This window comes from Lutra lutra, chromosome 4, assembly GCF_902655055.1.
Source record: "Lutra lutra chromosome 4, mLutLut1.2, whole genome shotgun sequence".
Classification (NCBI taxonomy): Eukaryota; Metazoa; Chordata; class Mammalia; order Carnivora; family Mustelidae; genus Lutra; species Lutra lutra.
Window position 1 is genome coordinate 148,779,917 of NC_062281.1, and position 22,013 is coordinate 148,801,929.

Below are 22,013 nucleotides of genomic sequence, written 5' to 3' on the forward strand. Positions count from 1 at the left end.
TGGATATACTAACACAGGACACATGACTATTTTTTGCCCATTTAAGTTTGTTTGCAATACGACAGAAATGCCTTCAAATTTCAGATAATGGGAAAAAAGCATCCTAAGCAAATAAAAAAGATACGATGGGTCAGTTTATATCTTAGTAAAAACAATGCATCATATCAATCAATTTTTAAACTAAATCCTTAAAATCATTTGAAAAACATTTGTGTCTTCTAATTGTCCATGTACTTATGTCATGGAAGAAGATACAAGACAAGTAATAGAAATTTTAAAAATCTCAAACTATTCTAATTCCTAAAATAAAGAATTTGCTAATTAAGAAATTATCATTATTGTTTAGAAAATAGGCCTTTTGCATAATCTCAAATTCACTTTAAATGATTGACATGTAATTTAATATCTAAAAATACTCTAGCTGAATAACTTATTAATATTTATAGTGTGTTCCTTCCTTGGATAGACAGGATTCACAACAGCTTTCAACTAATGCTGAAAAAAAATCACTTGATAGCTGTTATCATAATTACCGATTAACTTATTAGTGGCTTACCACTTTATTCGGGAATTTATTGACATAAGAACCAATGAAGAGAATAATTTGAAAATTTCTCATTGTGCAACTGTGCCCATTAGTAAAATTAAGAATTTGATACATCGTTATGCATCTTATATCATATTACTTATACTTAGTTGCTTTACATGTTTCCATGTGTGTGATTTGACAAAGTAAAAAACTGATTTGACCAACAACAACAACAAAAGCCACATGTTAAGCTTTTTCCTTTTTCTTGCTTTTTTTCCTTTTCTTTTTTTTAAGAGCAAATCAATAATTTGGAAGATTTGTTAGTACAAGACAGAACACAGGAGAAAATCACAAAGTGGCACTGAATGCCAATACCAATAATTATCTCGTGTGGTTATAACTAAGGATATTAATAATGTTCGTGCTATTCACTATTCTTTAGAACAAAATCAAAGCCATTAACTTGAACCTGAAGTATACACAACTTATGCAAAATACTTTTAACAAGTTATGTTACATTTTAAAACATTAGGAACCAGATACCTGTACCGGTTTGTATTTTGACTTAATGGAACAAGAAGGGAACAATATTCAGCTAGGGAAGGTTATATTAATAGTAATAAGTTCCTAAAGTTAAAAAATGTCTTGCTTTTCCTCTATACTTTCCACATGCTACACAATGCCCTGAAAGTATTCATTATAGGAAAACAATGTCAATCATAGACTTTAGACTTTGCTTTGGAAGGAACTAATGAGAAGCAAATTAGAAGGTGAGGTTTCATTGTTGTTTTGGAATAAGCAGTCTTAACTTTTCTTCTCATGGAAGTTTAAATCAGCTTATTATAAATACAACTAAACATCAATTTTTGTGGCTTTCAGGTAAAGTCCAACACTTCATTTATATAGTCTGTGAGACGAGGTCCTGATTTTGGAAAGATAGAAAAGAGACTTCAATTCTGTTCTGTTCTGTTCTATTTTATTTTATGCGACTGTTTATCTGTATGTTAAGACTATACGTGTGTGCTATTGCACTTTAAAACTGTGCTTCATGATTTAAGTCCCTCACAGATGGGGAGACACAGGATGGCAAGGAAGGTTGGAACCTGGGGTTCTAACACTGTCTTGGGGCTTCAGAGGAGGAATCTCATATGGCAAACCAAAAAGGAGAAGGAGGAAGACACCTTCTTATAGTGTTAATTAAGCACCTGTTAAAGACTAGGCTCAGGGCTGGGGGCTTTGATGTAATGCTTTTTTAAATTAAAATTTAATTTATTAATATATTTATACATTTATACATTTATTTATATACATATGTGTGTATATACATTTATTTATTTATATGTTTGTTTGTTTGTTTGTTTGTTTGTTTGAGGGCAGGGGCAGAGGAAGAGGGAGGGACAGAATCAGGCAGGCTCTACACCCAGCCCTGAGATCAGGACCTGTGGGCAAATCAAGAGTGGGTGGTTTAACCGACAGAGCCACCCAAGCAACCCTTGATGTAATGCTTTTCAATCTTCAAAAAGTTACAAATACAGTATCTTGCTCAGATGTGTTGCAGACCCGTGGATTTATTTATTCACCACCTATTTGCCACTTAACCTTTAGGTCTCAGTTTCCTCGGCTGTAAGATGGAGCTAAGAAGAACATTTTCTGCCTGATTTTGTCAAAATTAAGTGATTCATGCACAGAGGCGTGTGCTGCCTGGCATTTGGTTAAGGCGCCCAAGAAATGCCGGGTGCTGCTGATATCATCCCTGTTTACCTGGCAAGATTCCAACTGTGGGATGAGAGAGGGTGACTGAAAAACACAGAGCTCAAAGGCTTGTGGTGCTCTCAGAGACGAGCTTCATAAACAGAAAAGAGCAACGCTCCGAGCCTGGCCTTTTCCAAGACCTCTTCTGGAGGGCAGCCTGACTGACGTGGGGACTGGGGTCCCGGGAAGGAAGGAGGGGAGAGGGAGGCTCACTGGGAGCTGCACGCGGCGGGTGGGGCGTACAGCTGGAACAGAGTTCCAACCCCGGGGCGCAGCCGGGAGGGCGCAGCGGGGAGGGCGCCAGGGGCGGGGCACAGTGGGGGCCGGTGGGGAGAGGCGAGTTGGGCGGGGCGAGTTGGGCGGAGCCGGCAGGCGGTCCTGCAAGCTCAGCTGCGGGGACCCGTGGGGACGTCGCCTGCTCAGAGCTCGGCAGAGCAAGAGGAAGAGAGAGCTATGCTTGGGGCGGTGGGCTCCCTGGTGGCCACTGTCTGGGCGGTGCTCCACCTCCGCACCCTCCTGCTGGGTGCCGTCGCCTTTCTGTTCTTTGCTGATTTCCTCAAAAGACGGCGCCCAAAGAACTACCCGCCAGGTCCCCTACTCCTGCCCTTCGTGGGCAACTTCTTCCATCTGGACTTTGAGCAGTCTCACCTGACGATTGAGCGGGTAGGAGCGGGCGAAGGTCCAGGGCTGTGCCGGGACCCTGACTTGCAGGACAGGGGCCATCCCGGGGATCGAGGGCGGGAGGCTGGGTGGCTGTGCAGCGAATGCAGGTTCCTTGGTAAATCCTGCTTCGAGCCTCGATTTCTTCACTGTCTACTGGTATGATTACACCTGTCCTTTCTAGAAGTGAAATATTATTCACTGATTACCATTTAAGGGTGCCAGACATGTTACAGTCTCTAGCCCATTTAGTTGTGTATCTTATTAAGTGTTATTGCAACATCCTGTTTATAATATGATCACTTTGTCCTTTTAAATATTTTTGTCGTGGGGGTGGGGGTTTGGGGAAGCTGTACTTACCTTCTCCGCCTGTATTTCCTGAGTGTAAAATGATACAGGACTCCCTAAATCCTCACCACTTGTCAGTAACAACCCCTCCCTTTCCATCTCCTCTCCCTGCTATCAGGGCTCACTAAAGTAATTTGTTTTAAAGTGTCCCTCTGCTTAAATTTTCTTAGTGCTTCCTACTTACTGCCTTCCAGAGTTAGGGATCCACTTGGAACTCTTCTTCTTCTTCTTTTTTTTTTAGATTTTATTTATTTATTTGACAGACAGAGATCACAAGTAGGCAAAGAGGCAGGCAGAGAGAGAGGAGGAAGCAAGCTCCCTGCTGAGCAGAGAGCTCCATGTGGGGCTTGATCCAGGGACCCTGGGATCATGACCTGAGACTAAGGCAGAGGCTTAACCCACTGAGCCACCCAGGCACCCCGGAACTCTTCTTAACTCAGCCTCTTTCCACCTTTTTATAATCATGTCCCACCAGGGTTTCCTAACTCTGTCCTTTCTGATTTCCTTAAAATTCCCTCCAGCATCCAGCCCTCTCTCAAAAATCCTCAGCTGGTTTCCTGTCACTCAGCTAGGTACTTCTGTTATCTGTCACTACCTAGCTGAGTGACAACACTGTGGTAGGTGACTGTGAAGGTTAAATAAAATTATCAGTGATCAAATCTAGCTTTTAGTAGGTACACAACAAATATTTGTTCCCCTTTTCCTAGATGTACCCCGGGCACTTTAAACACATGCTTCTATACTCAAGTACAGGTGGAGAAGGTTTTTTCAATTTCTTGGAGAAACACCCAATTGGGAACACTAAGTGACAGGATTATTAACAGAATTTTAAAGCTAGGCTCCTAAACCTATACCCTTGTTTAAGAAATGCGTTGGGTGACTGGGTGGCTCAGTTGGTTAAGCAACTGCCTTCCACTCAAGTCATGATTCCGGAGTCCCAGGATCGAGTCCCACACTGGGCTCCCAGCTCCATGGGGAGTCTGCTTCTCCCTCTGACCTTCTCCCTCTCATGCACTCTCTCTCTCTCTCTCTCAAATAAATAAATAAGATCTTAAAAAAGAAAGAAAGAAATATGTTGCTTAAGGGTACCTGGCTGGCTCAGCTCAGTCAGTGGAGTATGCAACTCTTGATCTCAGGGTTGTGAGTTCGAGCCTGAGTTTGGGTGAAGAGATTACTTAAAATCTTTTTAGGAAAGAGAAAGAAATATGTTGTTTAATTTCCAAGTATTTGGAAATTTTCCTGCTTTCTTTCTATTAATGATTTCCAGTTTGATGTCACTATGGTAAAAGGACATATCCTGTATAATTTCAGGTCTTTTAAATTTGTTGAGGTTTGTTTTATGACCCAGCATACAGTCCCATGCATGCTTGAAAAAAATGTATGTATTCTGCTACTGTTGGGCTGAGTGTTCTATATGTATCAATTAGATCTCATCGGATGATCCTGTTGTTTGGTTTTCTATGCCCTTCTATAACCTGACCTCTTACCTATTGATTCTATCAATCACAAGGAGAGGCATGTTGAAGTCTCCAACTATAATTACAGGTTTGTCTATTTCTCAACTCAGTTCTGGTAGTTTTTCCTTTTTGTATTTGTCATCTCTATTATTTGGAAGATGCATGTTAAAATTAATATATCTTCTTGGTGAATTGACTCTTTTGTTATTATGTAATATATCTCCTTATCCCCGGTGATTTTCATTGCCTAGGCTTTAGCTGATATGATACAGACACACCACCAGCTCTTTGATGATTATCTGCATGGTGTGTACTACATTCTTTCACTTTTAACCTATTTGTATCATTGTATTTGAAATGAGACAGTATACAGGTGGATCTTTTTTTTTTTAATTCACCAAGCTCTTTTATTTTTTTTTAAGATTTTATTTACTTATTTGAGAGATAGAGAGAGAACAAGCAGGAGGAGCAGTAAAAAGAAGGAAAGGCACACTCCCCGCTGAGCGAGTCCCCATGTGGGACTCCATCTCAGTACCCTGGGATCATGACCTGAACTAAAGGCAGGTGCATAACTGACTGAGCCACCCAGGTGTCCCAATCTCTGTCTTTTAATTGGTGGATTTAGATCATAATAGTTAATGTAATTGTTGATAAGTTAATACTTAAGCCTGCCATTTTGTTATTTATTTTCTATTTTTCCCCTCTGTTTCTTATTCCCATATTACTCCTTTTCTGTCTTCCTGTGGGTCACTTCAACTTTTTTTAAAGAATTCCATTTTAATTTATTTATACTGCTTTTTAGTATATCTCTGGTTTATGTTTAAGTGTCTGCCTAAGGATTATAAGAGGCACATGTAGCTTAATACAATCTACAGTATTACCATTTTACCACATCAAGTATAGTATCAATTCCTTATAACCAGTAGGTACTTTCATTCTCCCTGCTTTATAATTATCTTGAATATTATTTCTATATATATTAAGAACCACATCAGACAATATTATAAACTTGCTTTTAACTATTAAGCACACTTTTTTTTTAATTCAAGAGGAGAATAGTCTATTATATTTACCAATTTACCCTTTATGTTGCTCTTCCTTCATTCCCAAAGTTCCTAATTTTCTACCAGTATCATTTCCTTTTTACATGAGGAACTTTCTTTAGCCCTTCTTCTAGAGCTGGTCTGCTGGCAAAAACTTCTCTTAACTTTCCTTTACCTAAAAATGCCTTTATTTCGCCTTCATTTCTGTATATTTTCACTTAACCTAGAATTCTAGATTGACAGTTTCTTTCATTCAACGTTTTAAAATGTTATACCACTTCTTTCAGGCCTCTGTGATTTCAAATGAGAAATTTGCTGTGATTTGAATTGCTCCTCCCCATAAGTAATAAGTTGTTTTTCTCTGCGTGATGTCAAGATTTTTTTTTGCTTTTTTTTTTTTTAAGATTTTATTAGGTTATATCTTTTGTGTGAGAGAGAGTGAGAATCTGAAGCAGATCTGCGCTGAGTGCAGAGTCCAACCTGGGGCTTGATACCATGACCAAGAGATCATGATGTGGGCTGAAACCAAGAGTTGGACACTCAACTGACTGAGCCACCCAGATGCCCCAGTTTTTTTGCTATTAGTTTTCAGAGATTAGATTATGGTATGTCCTGGTGTTGATTTCTTTGAGTTTATTGGGTTATTAGATCTGTAGTTTGATCTCTTACCAAATTCAAGAAGTTTTCAGTCGTTATTTCTTCAAATTTTTTTTTTTAATTCCACATCCTTTTTCCTCTCTTTCTGGGACTCTTGGATGGTGATGGTGCAAATGTTACATCTTTTGTTATTCTAACATAGGTCCCGGAGGGTCAGATTTGTTCTTTTCAACCTATTTCCTCTGTGTTGTTTGGGTTGGATACAGTCTGTTGATCTGTCTTCAGTTTCACTGGTTCCTTTCTCATTTCTGTTCTGCTGTTGAGTTGCTTTACTGAGGTTTTTGTTTGGGTTATTGTATTTTTAAGTTTTAATTTTTCCCTTTGGTTCTTATATATATCTTTTATTTCTTTGGTAAGATTTCCTAATTTTATTTTTTAAAGATTTTTTAATTAAAAAATATTTTTTATTATGAGGGTAGGGAGGAGCAGAGGAAGAAAAGAGGAGGGGAGAGAGAGAAAGAGGGAGAATCCCAAGCAGACTCTGTGCTGAGCATGGAACCTGATGGAGGGCTCAATCTCATGACTCTGAGGTCATGAACTGAGCAGGAATCAAGAGTCAGATGCTTAACAGACTGAGCCAGTGAAGTGCCCCCCAATTATTTTTAAATTTTTAAGAATATTTGTTATTGTTTATTGAAACATTATAGCTGATTTAAAATCTTTATTCCTATAATTCCAACATCACTGTCTTCTCAGTATTGGTATCAACTCATTCAAACTGAGATTTTCTTGGCTCTTGGTAAGGTGAGTAATTCTGGAATATGTCCTATAAAACTTGTGTTTTATATGACTTGGGACATGTAAATTCTTCCATTTTGGTAGAGAGTCAACCTGTTTATGGTCAGAAGCTCACTTTTGTGGATTGTGGCTCAAATGCCAATTTAAGTTATAAACCCTCTTCAGTGCTTCTAATCTTCCCCTCTTATGTGTTATCCACCCACAGAGGACTCCATCTCCGCATTCTCATCAGTACAGGCTAGGGAGAATGAGAATGGGGACAAAAGACCACTCCCTCCCCCAGTCCTGGGTAGGGTAACCCCTTCTTTACAGTAGGGAGGATGGAAGTCAGAGATCTATCCATATATGCTCCATGGGGAAGGAACATCTCCTTATTTCTGTAGATGAAGGGTAGAAATAAGAATTTTTCCTCTTAACCCCTCCAGTTCGGGGGTGAAATCTACAGTTCAGCTCACAGACTGGGCAGGCAAGGGGCATCACCTCGTTACTACAAAGATTGATTGGGTAAAGACAAGTTCCCATCCATGTGTTCCACTCATGGAGCACCCATTAGGGTGGGGGAGAATCACACCTTTTTTCATGCTGTTGTCTCCAGAATAGGGACGGAGAAAGGTTAAAAAGTTTCTGTCTTCTCTGGCCAAGCTTTTTCTGTCACTTTGGCTAGAGAAAACAGTACTTTCTTGGAGTTATTTTTCCTGTGCTAATTAGAGTAATGATTAGTAGGAGTAAAATGGAAATTCTTTTACTCAATCTTGTCTGGAAGGGAAATTTGATCTGTGCCCTTGTTTTACCATTAAGATAGAGCTGATTAGAAAGGGTAAATGATTTACCTGTCATAAAATTGTCCAGTAGTGAAATTGAGGCTAGGATCTAATCCATGGTCTGGTGTTTTCTCATCAAGTCAGACTGTTACATTTTACTCCATATAGGTTCACATTTTTTATATTTTTGGTTGTAAAACAAATGGAGTCAAATGGTTCATTCAGTTACAATGAATTTTACATTCCCCAAATTTGGAAACATTAAGTCCCAATGATTTGCTGGGTCTTGTAGCAGGATTTAGATGTTCATTTTCATTAATCTTCACAAAAAACACACAAGTCAGGTATTCTCTTGTGGTGGGTCCATTTTGCCATTGAGAAAACTGGCTGAAAATAATAAAGTCTTTTGCTTGAGTTATTCAGCATAGATAATGGCAAAAGGAGGAATCTCTGGAATCCAAGGCTTCTTGACTCTTACACCTATCCTCTACTTACACCACTTGACTTTTCATGGTAGAGGATAATGGATTCATTGATTCAACACACATTTATGAAGTGTTTACCATAGGACAGCCACAACACAAAACAGTGTATGATGAAATGTGTGGTGTAGACTCATGGTAACCAAATGAGGTATCAGGAGATGAGATCACAGAGAGTGGGAAGCCCTAGAGACAACCTCTTGTAGAATGTTGGGATAAATTGGGCTGAGCTTTAAATGCATGTCAGGCAAGTGGCCATGTGGAGTTAAGGGGACGGGAGATTTTTTTTTAAACCCGAGGAAGTGGCATGAGCTAAAACATAGCAATAGTACAGTGAGGAAACTAGCCTGTTTAAATGGCATGATGGGAACTTTTCTTGTGTTATTTTCCCTATTTTCTAAACTTTCTCTATCACAGCTATATGACCTATTAGATGAGCATTTATCAAAATAAGAGAAAACTTTACAGGACTAAGATGGGAGAATGGCAGATAAGGTGGATAAATGAATTAATTAAGATACACATTAAGCTGTTTATAACAGAGACCTAAAAATGCAGTAATGTAAAAAAAGATGGAGACTTACTTTTCTTCCACAAATGAGTTCAGATGTAGGCAGGAAGTCAAGGAGCGAGTGGCTGCTTTATACCTGAAGGTCATCCAAAAACTCCAGTTCCTCCTACGTTGTAGTGCTGGTCCTGCAACACCTTTGTGTCTGAGTTCTGCTCTGTAGAAAGGGGAGTAGGGAAGGTGATGAGCAAGCAGCTTTCATTTAAGGCTGAGACCTAGAAGGAGAACATGTGTTCCCCATCACCACTACTCCTGTACCATTGTCTACACCTGGAGAAGCTGGGGAATGTGATTCTTGATTGGGAAGTCATGTGGCTCCTTAATACTTAGGGAGTGCCATCACTCAGAAGAAGGGAGAATATCTTCATCCTTTCATTTAAAGATGAAAACTAAAGAAAGAGTTAGAAAGAGCCCAAGCTTTATGCCCCCAAGCTATGTGCTAAATCTCTGTGCCTCCTTTTCTGAAAACTGAAAATGCTTTCTAGGATGGTTAAAAAAATCGCATAACCCCATGAATATCAGTTTGTTGTCAGAGTGCCTAGCAATTGATGCTTATTTCTGTAGCTATACCACTCTTCCCTTTTTAAAAAAATTGATAGCAAGAAATTAAAGGAAAGCCACTGTGTTGCATAGCAGGCATACCTTCTCTGGCCTCCTCACTGGATGGGCTCCATTATCCCACTCTATGGCCTCTTCCCCCCTTCATTGCTTTGTCAATACCTTACCAGAGTCCCTTTGCTAAAATATGCTCCCAAATATATCAATAACAATACAGAAATTGATTATTGATATTAGTATTATGGCTAATCCTGCCATAACCTCCATTTTATGGATTTGGAAACTGAGACACAGAGAAGTCAGATAACTTGCCCCTAAATCACACAGAAACTCACAATTGGATTCAAACATTTGTAGGACTTCACAATTCAAGCTCTTAAATACTCACTTCCATTGTGTCTCCTATTCAAACATCTCCAGACTTTCAGTTACAAACAGGACTCAAACTATTTCAGCTGGCATGGAGGCCCTCCTCCATCTAGCTCAGATCGCCTTGCCAGCTCTGTCCCCTATCTCCTTACTCAAACGAAGAGCCTTGTCTCCTATCTCATTTTTCCCAGGAACCTGTCCTGGTGCCTGGTCCCCCTATGTGTTTCCTAACTTGCCCCCATCGAATGACTTATTGTACAGAATAGTAAAAAGAAGAACTGATTATATTCCTGTGTGCTCCTTTAAACTGTGGAGCTTCCTTAATATAAGAGCAGATTCATGACATACACTAGATTTTCTTTTTTATTTTTAATTTTTTATTTCTTTTCAGCATAACAGTATTCATTGTTTTTGCACCACACCCAGGGCTCCATGCAATCTGTGTCCTCTCTAATACCCACCATCTAGTTCCCCCAACCTCCCACCCCCTGCCCCTTCAAAGCCCTCAGATTGTTTTTCAGAGTCCATAGTCTCTCATGGTTCACCTCCTCTTCCAATTTCCCTCAACTCCCTTCGCCTCTCCATCTCCCCATGTCCTCCATGTTATTTGTTATGCTCCACAAATAAGTGAAACCATATGATAATTGACTCTCTGCTTGACTTATTTCACTCAGCATAATCTCTTCCAGTCCCGTCCATGTTGCCACAAAAGTTGGGTATTCATCCTTTCTGATGGAGGCAAAAAACTCCAGAGTGTATATGGACCACATCTTCCTTATCCATTCGTCTGTTGAAGGGCATCCTTGTTCTTTCCACAGTTTGGCAACCGTGGCCATTGCTGCTATAAACATTGGGGTACAGATGGCCCTTCTTTTCACTACATCTGTATCTTTGGGGTAAATACCCAGTAGTGCAATTGCAGGGTCATAGGAAAGCTCTATTTTTAATTTCTTGAGGAATCTCCACACTGTTCTCCAAAGTGGCTGCACCAACTTACATTCCCACCAACAGTGTAAGAGGGTTCCCTTTTCTCCACATCCTCTCCAACACATGTTGTTTCCTGTCTTGCTAATTTTGGCCATTCTACTGGTGTAAGGTGGTATCTCAATGTGGTTTTAATTTGAATCTCCCTGATGGCTAGTGATGATGAACATTTTTTCATGTGTCTGATAGCCATCTGTATGTCTTCATTGGAGAAGTGTCTGTTCATATCTTCTGCCCATTTTTTATATGATTGTCTATTTTGTGTGTGTTGAGTTTGAGGAGTTCTTTATAGATCCTGGATATCAACACTAGATTTTCAAAGGATTCCGTGACTCAGAATAGAGTAGGAACCCATCGTTAATGACGCTTTATTCCTTATTTCCTTAGGTCTGTTTTTCTTTTCTTTCTCTCTTTCATTCTTTTTCTTTATCAGATAGAAATACTTCTGAACTATAAAATCAATACGGGGATGGCTAGGTGGTTCAGTGGGTTAAGCGTCCACCTTCTGCTCAGGTCATGATCCCAGAGTCCTGGGATCGACTACTGCATGGAACTCCTTGCTCAGCGGGAGCCTCTCCCTGCCACTTCCCCAGCTTATGCTTGCTCTCTCTCTCTCTCTGACAAATAAATAAATAAAATCTTAAAAAATAAAAATAAGTAAACAAAAGCAATACAAACACATTAAGAAAATATTTAAGAATACAATTTAGTGAGAGGGAGAGAATCTTGCCCCTCCTTGTGCCAACCCAGCCCCCCACACGTACCCAAACATGCTGAGCAGCTCCTCTATAAGATTTGGTATATATCTCTCCAGACTCCTGTGTAATAAAATAAAAATATTCCTATTTGTAACTTTTTACTAGAGCTTCTACCAATCAGTGAGTAAAAAAGTTGAACTTCCCAATTAAAAAATGGTTAGAAGATATAAACAATCTTTTTAAAAAATAATGCATATATTGGGGAAAAGGTGTTAAACCTTAGTAACATATAGAAACAGCATGCATTGTTTTGTCTATTAGAATGGTATGTGCATGTGTGCACACATGTGCGCATGCACACATGCGTGCGCACACACACACACACACTGCTCAGGGCAGGTCATATCTGGAAGGAGCAGACCTTTTCTCCTCCTGCCTGGGAAATGAGAATTGCTACACTTTTACTCTTTTCCTTTTCCTTTGTGTCTTTGTTCTGTGGGTTTTTGAGTTTAAGAACTTAGAAGTGTAATCTCTCCCAGTTGTCTGCCTCGTGGGTATCATGGTTCAAGCTGTTATCTCACTAACCCTCCCTTCTAATTTTTCTTCATTCTAAAAATTTATTTTGTTCCACCTTATTATGTAAGGTAAATGTAATTCCACTTTTGGAATTTTGACCATTTGTCTTAAATTTCCTGTCTCCTATTACTTTCGTTTACCTTTTATAGTTCCTGTGTGAATTCTTTTCTCTTTTTTATCTTCCTTTCTGATATTAAGCCTATTTTAGCCTCCTGAATCATTGTATTTTTAACCTCTTTTGTTCTCTTGCTCTCTCATTTGTGTAGTGACTTGGTGATTGTTGTATATTGGGCAGCATGCTCTACACTACAATGTTCTCAGGTGCCCAGTGTGTTACACATTTACCTCCTGTAAAGTGATCAGCAAGATTGTGGGCACAGTGCACGTGAGAACTCTTAGACACCACCATAGTGGATAAGAGGGTTCTGGGAGGTCATTTGACCTATGATTACACAGTTGACTATGCTGTGAAAGTTTCTGGTCCAGTTCTTTTGGACTAGAAATTTACATGGGCAGAGAGCTGGTAGAGCTGAAACTCTGGAAGAGCTCATTTCAGTAAATGCTAATGGGGCACTGTGTCCAGGCCCAGTACAAGCTGAGATTCTAGGCTGTATAAGCACATTGTTCGTTTTAGAAGTCCTTCAGTTTGGGGTGCCTGGGTGGCTCAGTGGGTTAAAGCCTCTGCCTTCGGCTCAGGTCATGATCCCAGCGTCCTAGGATCGAGCCCTGCATTGGGTTCTCTGCTCTGCGGAGAGCCTGCTTCCTCCTCTCTCTGCCTGCCTCCCTGCCTGCTTGTGATCTCTCTGTCAAATAAATAAATAAAATCTTAAAAAAAAAAAAAAAAAGAAGTCCTTCAGCTTAACCTGAGATTTTTAGCCATTCCAAAAAAAACATCTTTTCTGGGTATTCTAAATTAGTCAAGAAATCCTTTTTATAAAGCCCTAAGAGGTTCATCCAGGCAGTCAGCAAGATGAAACAACGAACAAAAAACACATTTGCTTGATGTTCATGGACCCATTCCTGGCATTTATAAGCAAATCTTGCCTCCACCCTTTCCAGCAAGATAGGACATACTGTGCTAGAGGCGAAGATTGTTGGAAGACTCTGGGCTAAAAGGACAAGGGAGGCATTGAGTTCAGGCTTGGTTTTTAATGTGGGAGCAGGGTGGTGGAATGAGACCGGTGTAATCCATTGAAGTTGCTCTGATGAGGAGGGCACTGGGGTCCGAGGCACTGAGGGTGACAAAGGGGAGCACGAGGGCATAGGGATCGGGAAGGAGGGGCTGCAGACACGAGCAGGAAATGGAACCCTTCTGTTTGCTACCACTGCCTGCAGCTAGCCACAGCCGTTGCAGACGAGAGGCAGGGGTAGGGTCTACTGAGAATCATCTCTTGAAGGAACAAGTCAGGAAATACCTTGATTAGTAGCCATTCACTCTCATCCAGCTCACTTGCACATACCTGCGTATTTGTGCGTACTTGTGACACACCACACACTCTTCTGTTCTCTTCCTCCCACTCTCTCCCTCCCTCCCTTTCTCTCCCACTAAACTCTAAGGGTCTGGTGCCTTCTCAGGCTTGAGAAGCAAATCTTATATAATGCCTGACAAATTCCCTCTACCACCCAACAGCTTTGTTACCTTGGTGACATTACTTGGGCTAGGACTCATTTTCCTTTTCTGAAAGACAAGGAAGATCATTAATGCCAGAGGGTGGTTGTAAGATTAAATAAAACAAACAGTGAAAAGGGCCTCACATGGCACCCTGTGTCTGTGTGCCTTCCTCCAGCACATCACCCATGTGCTCTCCTCCTCTCTGTTGCCATGAGCCCAGTCATTCCTCAAAGACTCAGGCAGCTGTGCGCCAGGTACCAGAAAACCAAGTGCCTTTCACACAGTTGATTTCATTCTTCCTCACCAAACTCTTTGAGGGAGTTTTTTTGTTTTGTTTTGTTTTGTTGTTTTCCTTTCTATAGCTGAAGCTCAAAAGAATAAAAAAAAAAAAAAAAAGTGAAACAACTTTCCCAAGAGCCCACAGCGAATGAACCATAAAGCTAAGGTGCCCACATTAGTCAGGAACTAGAGTGCTTTTTTGCATAGGTGGCCCCAGCTAAGACTTGAATTTTTAGCCATCTAGCACATGTTGAGGAAAGGGACATTGTCTTCTACTTCAACACTTATGATTTACTAAAAAGTCCATGATTGCAACTCCAGACTTACACTAAAAATATCAGCCTTCTTTGGCCTGTCACGTGTTCTGAATTATCTCCCCTCACTTAACTCTAAGCTAAGATGCTCCTGGGTTAGAGACCTTGTTTGTTTTATTATAGTTACATCTTCATGCCTTGTTCTTGGGAGAGTGGTGGATGCTCACTCAAGTTGTGTAGGTTGAATATATGAATAAATACTTATAAAGAACATCCACATCCTGTAGTGAATTCAATCCAACTCTAGTAGAGAGGAGGGGAAAGGGAAACAGAGAAGAAATGTTCCCATCATGCCAAGGTACACACTCTCCTCAGTACAAGATCTTCCCCAGCTACACAAACCCCCTCCATTCCCAGACACACAGACATGTACATATTCAGTTGTGACTATTTTTCAGTTTGTGAAGAAATATGGAAACATTTTTAGCATGCAGCTTGGTGACTTGCCTGTAGTTGTCATAACTGGATTGCCCTTGATCAAAGAAGTCCTTGTTGACCAGAACCAAATCTTTGTGAACCGCCCTGTGACTCCTGTCCGAAGACGTATCTTCAAGAGCAATGGTAAGTTTCTTAACCAATGTAAGATGGCTGTGTTTGATATTTTATGATCTGTTAAAGATGCCTCTGTGACTATAATTCTCCAACACTCTCATGGAGCAGGCCCATTATAAAATTTCGGAAATTAAAGCTGGATCCTGGATGCCCACAATTCCCTACTGAATACCAGGTATTCAGTTCTTAGAGAATCTGGCAGGTTCTGTCAGGAATTTAGAAGAAGCTGTGTCTCCTGCATGAACTCACTCTGGAAACACTGATGAACAAGTAATTGCATTACTCGGTGATGGCAGAGAAAGAGGCAATGCATTTTCGTTCTCTCTTTCTGCTTCCTGCTTCAATCTCTTCCCCTAGGCAAATCGATGCAGATCTGCTTCCTTCTGCTGCTTATGTAAGTCCCTCTTCTTGCCTCTAGTTCAGTGCTTTCTTGTTAGGGCTGTTACGGTATCTTAAGCCTTCCATTCTGTGTTAGAAAACTTTGGCAAGAATACTTAAAATTATCATTAATAGATATAAACACTACTGTAAGTTGGCTAACTGAACATAATAAATGAGTGACTGAATGAATGAATAAAATCTCTGTAAACCCCCCAAAAATAAAAAATAAATGTTTATTCAGTTTCTTTATTGGCTATATATATTCAAGTTTTTGTGTTATTTCTTAAGTTACTTTCAGTAATTATTTCTTAGAAAATTCATTTAAAAAATAATGCAAAACATTTAAAAATCTAAACAGATAACTCAAATCTATTACTCTACCAAAGCACCATTTCTTTCAGTTGCTTCCCAGTTCCTTTTTGATATAGTTAATCTTCCAACACTACCGGGCACTACCTACAGGCACTACCAACACAACAGTGAGTAGTGCAGAAAAAATCTGGGTCCTTAGGTAACTTACATTCTATTCAGAAAGATCGCATCAATTAGCTCTCATAACTTAAAGCATCAGTTTTATTAAGATATGTACAGGATGCATTTATTAGGGGCATCTAACCTAGTCCTTGGATTCAAGGAAAGCTAATGTAGATAAATGACAATCAAGTTAACAAAATGAAGAGGCAATCGGGCATATAGACTAAAATAGAAAAAGTTCTTGAGATGGGAAGAACAGCAGTGAACTTGAGGAAGTAAAAGGTGGCCAGTGTGGCAAGTGCAGGGATTAAATCGAGATAACGGAAGGAAGATGGACTTCTTGAGCTTGGCCAGGAATTGTTCACACAAGTTCTTGTTAAGTGTCTTGGGTTTTATGCTAATAACAATGGAAACTCTTGAATGGTTTTAAGTAGATGAAGGAATCACCACATTTACGTTGTACATTTTAAAATCTTGTGTAGTTTGCCCTGTAGAAAATGGCATACAGGGAGCAAGAGACTATGGTAGCATTTTAGGTTAGAAAAGGTTGCAGTGTAGACTAGGGAGATGGCAATAAATGACAATAGAGTAGATTAGACCAGGTTAGTAGTAGTGAAGATTCACGAATTTAAGGTATCCAGGGGGGTAAATCCAATAAGATATGATGACCTGAATGGAGATGGAAAGCTGAATGAGGTGAGGTAGACACCAAGTGGGTAGATAATAGAGAGGAGGAATATTTGGAGTAGGACAGATGTTTGTTTAGCTTGGGTGTGGAGTTGCATGGAGAACATCATGAATCCAATCATGGATATGCTGAGTTTGAAAGGCTTTTATGTATGCAAAGTCAAACAGTGGTGTATGTGTCTGGAGCTCAGGGACAGAAATAAATATTCACTATCAATAGATGCTATTTAAAAATTTAGGAGTTGATGAGGTTTCCCAGGCATGGGGTTTTGGGGAAGAAGAGAAGAGGCTTTATAGCTTATCTTGAAGAACTCCATCATTTCAAAATTTGATAGAAGATGAGCTAGCAATAGAAAAGGAAAGGAGGAAAATCTGGAGGGTGTGCTGTCCTGAGCACCACTGGAAGGGAGGGCTTCAGGAGAAAAGTGCCTCATACTGCTGAAAGGTCAAGAAAGATAAGGTTGAAAAGTTTCCCTGGATTTGACAAAGATAGCTATCTCATGCAGATTGTGGAGGCCAAAGTCCAGCACTCAGAGGAGTTGGAGTATGCTCTGGAGGTGAAGAAAAGAAAGGAGGGTGGCCTTATCTGTGTTGTAAAACACATGAATTTTTGAATATAACAAGATTTTTCTTTCCTTTACCTTTCCGTGTGCTATTCTTTCTGCATGGAATAGTCACTGTTCCTTGCTTTCTTGAGTCATTCCTTATTTTTTAAGGTCCAGTTTAGATAAGACGTTCTTGGAAAGCCTTGCCTCCTTATGAGTGTGTATTTTATCTTATCCATGAGTGCATTCTTAGTATGTAGCATAAAACAAATATTTCAGTATATTTATGTGACCAGTAATCAAAGCATAGCCTTTGGAATCCAACAGACCTGAATTTGAATGCCTCTTCAGCTGGTTACTGTGACCCTGCAAAGTAAGGGTTATACCCATCTCATAAAGTTTCTGTTAAGTGCTAACTTACATAATGCAGTGAAAAACACTCAGGTCTCTGCACTACCAGCAATGAGGCTAGCCACTATATCTACTACTTTGGGATTATTTTCCTGAATAGTTTTCAAGTGGCTTAATGCCCTTCATCTTCCCACCAATACATATTCCCATACCATTTGCCATATATTTACATAATAGAGTAAGAATATCATAATGTTGGCTTTTTTTTTTTTTCCAGGATTGATCATGTCCAATGGCCAAACATGGAAGGAGCAAAGAAGGTTTACCCTGGCGACACTAAGAAACTTTGGTCTAGGAAGAAAAAGCTTAGAGGAACGCATTCAGGAGGAAGCCCATTACCTCATCCAGGCAATAGAAGAAGAGAATGGTGAGTTGTTTCCTAGGACAGATGCAGGAGATTGTGACTCATTCATTCACTCACTGAACAGATACTTACTAAGTGCCTAAGTACCTACCTTGTGCACAGCACCATGCCAGGCACTGAGAATATTACAGTGAACAACCAATCATGAACCTGCCTTCACGGAGCTCTAGGGTTATGCACAAGAAGACTGGTATTAAACACATTACTGATTTTAAATGCTGGTCATTAGTATGACTTCCCAGGTATTGACCGAGTCCTCACTGTATGTCAGACCCTGTGTAGGGGGCTGTGGTCAGAGCCTCACAGGCTGGTCTATACTCAGCATGTTAAATGTCATGAAGAGCAGACTCTCAGTAGAAAACAGAAACAAGCGAATCAAAGGATTCATCTCTTCTTCCACCTCCAGGACAGCCTTTCAACCCTCACTTCAAGATGAACAATGCAGTTTCCAATATTATTTGCTCGATCACCTTTGGGAAGCGCTTTGAGTATGAGGATGAACAGTTTCAGGAATTGCTGAGGTTGCTGGATGAGGTCACATGTCTGGAGGCATCAATGAGATGCCAGGTAAGGGGTTCTCTTTCTGCATCTTGGACAAGAATACTGGAGCTGATGTTAGACACAGATGGGTTCCTACTAAATATCATCTTTTTGTTTAAGCTAAAGTTATCACCTTTTATTTTTTTTAAGTTATCACCTTTTATAATTGACTTCAACTCAAACTTATTTGAAATCTGTCGACTTTAGTGTTTTTTTTTTTAAGATTTTATTTATCCATTTGACAGACGGAGATCACAAGTAGGCAGAGAACAGGCAGAGAGAGAGGAGGAAGCAGGCTCCATGCTGAGCAGAGAGCCCGATGTGGGGCTCGATCCCAGGACTCTGAGATCATGACCTGAGTTGAAGGCAGAGGTTTTAACCCACTGAGCCACCCAGGTGCCCCAACTTTAGTGTTTTTTGATATTATTGGATATTGACTACATACAAAGAACATTTCTAACATGGCATGCAAAGAATAAAATGTCCATGTTATATACCTATACATCCATGTCATTTTATCTAAAAGCAGGATATTGTCACTGCCTCTGGGTCCCGCCCCTCCATGTCCCTCCCTAACCCAGCCACTCTGCTGGCCCCAGAAGTACTCTTCTGTGCTTGGCTTCTCCCCTGGCAGATTGTCTGCAGATCTGTGTCAGTTGCTCTTTTCTTTTTAAAATTCTGAATAGTATTTCATGGTATGAATATGCCACTCTTTGTTGCTCTATTCTCTATTGATGAACATTTGGGTTGTTTCCAGTTTGGGGATGTTATGGATAGTTGCCATCAACATTCTTGTACCCTTGTTCATGTGGACATGCCCACTCATTTCTCTTGAATTTATACCTGGACGTAAAAGATGCCTGAAGGTTTCAAAAGCAGTTACACTACTTACCTGCCCATCCACTTGACATTATCAGTCTTCTCATTCCATAGGGTATAGACCTTTGGGGTTCAAACATCACCCTTTCCTTGGTGGACCCTGCTCTCCATTTTGTCCCTCTGGGTCTGTGAGTCTGTCAGAAACTGCTCAGCTTCTTGGTCTCTCAACCACTTTCCTGGATTTGGAAGACACTTCTATGGGAAAAGTGGCCCTGTTAAGGCCACCTCTCTAGTATCTAAGAGTGGATTTATTTTTATTTATTCCTGACAAGCATCTTTGCCTGGAGCTTTATGGACCCATTGCATCAAAACCAATAAAGCAGTTAGCGTGATTCCTGACACATTTGAAGTATGCAGTGAATGTGAGTTATTATTGTCAAAGCTATTTTGAATTCCTTGTTCTCATTTCTAGTCAGAGCAGTCCCAGTTCAATAATTCTATGTTCTCCAGTCTTCTTAAGACAGAAAGGCATAAGAGTTCAATGGGTACCCAGCTGATGTTCCCCAAGGAAAAGTAATTCCCGAGAGGGTAAGCAGGGGCAGGAGGGTAAGGTTATTAAGTATTTCTTGGAGTCTCAAAATAGGCCAGGCATCTTGATGGACAAATATAAACTTTATCTCAGTTAATTTAAAAAAAAAAAGAAAGAAAAAACCCTTTAAAGATGAAATGATGCATCATGGTGTATACAAGCAGACATGGGAGTGTGTAAGCAAATCCAGATCGTGGTCCACTGGTTTTGTGCTAGGTGCTATATGGATCTCATGTCATCCAGCCACCAGAATAATCCCAGGGCCCCACTGGCAGCCGTCTAAACTAAGGAGCAACAAATAGTATCATCATCATCATCATTACCACCAAAATATTATAGTTAAAAAGCAGCAGAGCTAAGGGACCTATATCTGTCTCATTTTAAGTCTAGGTGACTTTCCATTTTGTCTTGCTCCTTCCTACCAGATATTATTAGAGAAAATATTTTTAAAAGTGCTTTCTTTCAGTACAATGTCTTACCTACATGGAGCTTATGTCATAGCAGGGCAGGCAAATACATACACATGAAACACATATATGTATCTTACACACACACACACACACACACACGTATTAGTGATGATTACCACGAAGGAGAATAAAACAGGATAAGGGAATGGAGAGAGGGTGGCAGGGGTGCTTATAGGATCATCAGGTTTTAAGACTCCTCCAGGGTGGTGATATTTGGAGCAGCACTTTAATGAAATGAAGGGCTGGAGTTCTACAGATTTCAGAGGAAGAGCGTTCTAGCTGGAAGGAATAGCAAATGCAAAGGCCCAAACAAGAACATCCTTGATGTCATCATAGAGGCCAGTGGTGCTACGCTGGAGTGAGTGAGAGAAAGATGGCAGGGATTGATAGCAAAGGGGGTGACGGTTGTGTGTGTGTGGGGGGGGCGGGCAAGGAGGGGTTGGCTGGTGACGGTTGTGTGTGGGGGGGCGGGCAAGGAGGGGTTGGCTGGTGCATGCAGAGCTTATGTCAGGAGAATGATGTAGAGTCATAGAAAGTCACTTGAGGATTGAGAGCCTAGAATTAAAATGATCTGACTGAACTATTAAATGATGCCTCTGGCAGCTCTGTGAAAAACAGACTGGGAGTGGGTTAAGAATGGAATCAGTGAAGCTGAAGGAGGCTGTCACAGCACCCACGTAAGAAATGTTGGTGATTTGTACTAGGGGACAATATGGCTGGGGCAGTGAGATGTGGATACACTTTGGATGGAGTGCTGAAATGCTTTGCCAGCAGGTGAGAAGAGAATGAGAGAGAAGAGTTAAGGTGACCCAAGTTTTAAGAGCAAATAAATGAAAGATAGAGATTATCAATTATTTTGTCTTGAAAAATGGGCATCAGATTGTCTCTATGAGTGTTTTGTTTTTCTCAATTAGCTCTACAATCTCTTTCCATGGATTATGAAATTTCTTCCTGGACCTCATCAAACACTCTTTAGCAACTGGGAGAAACTGAAATTGTTCGTTGCTCATATGACTGAAACCCACAGGAGAGACTGGAATCCTGCTGAACCAAGAGATTTTATTGACGCTTACCTCAAGGAAATAGAAAAGGTGAGGGAACCAAACTTGTTTCTTTGTTCTTAAAAAGCAAATGGGGGTATACTAGTCTCCCATTGCTGCTGTAACAAATTACTATAAACCTGGGGTTTCCAAACAACACAGATCTATTGTCTTTCAGTTCTGGAGGTCAAAAATCTGAAAGCAGTTTCACTGGGCTGGAATCAAGGTGTTGGCAGGGCTGGTTCCTTCCAGAGGCTCTAAGAAAGAATCCTTTTCCTTGACTTCTCCTTCTAGAGGCTGCCTTGATTTACAGCCACTTTGTCTATCTTCAAAGCCAGTATGTAGCCTCTTCTCTGCTATCCTTCTTACATCTTCTCTTTATGACCCCCCTTGCCTCCCTCTTATAAAGATTCTTGCAATTACTTTGAATTATCCATAATAATCGTCCCATATCAAGAATCTTAACTTATGGGGTGCCTGGGTGGCTCAGTGGATTAAGCCTCTGTCTTCAGCTCAGGTCATGATCTCAGGGTCCTGGGATGGAGCCCCGCATCGGACTCTCCTCTCAGCAGGAAGCCTGCTTCTCCCTCTCTGCCTACTTGTGATCTCTGTCAAATGAATAAATAAAATCTTAAAAAAAAAATCTTAATCGTAACCACAAAGTCCCTTTTGCCATATAAGGTAACATCCACAGGTTTCAGAGATTAGGATATGGACACCTCTGTGGGTCATTACTTAATTTACCACAGAGCAGCC

General features: G+C 40.4%; 1 protein-coding gene across 1 annotated transcript in view; it reads left to right on the plus strand.

Moving 5' to 3' along the window:
• The first annotated feature begins 2,661 nt into the window (after positions 1-2,661).
• LOC125097704 (cytochrome P450 2J2) overlaps positions 2,662-22,013 on the plus strand; it is a 38,120-nt gene continuing 18,768 nt past the window's right edge. The window contains exons 1-5 of the mRNA XM_047725618.1: positions 2,662-2,944; positions 14,784-14,946; positions 17,653-17,802; positions 18,206-18,366; positions 21,132-21,308. Of these exons, the coding sequence (XP_047581574.1) occupies positions 2,735-2,944; positions 14,784-14,946; positions 17,653-17,802; positions 18,206-18,366; positions 21,132-21,308 (861 nt within the window). The 5' untranslated portion in view covers positions 2,662-2,734. The remainder of the gene's footprint in view (positions 2,945-14,783; positions 14,947-17,652; positions 17,803-18,205; positions 18,367-21,131; positions 21,309-22,013) is intronic.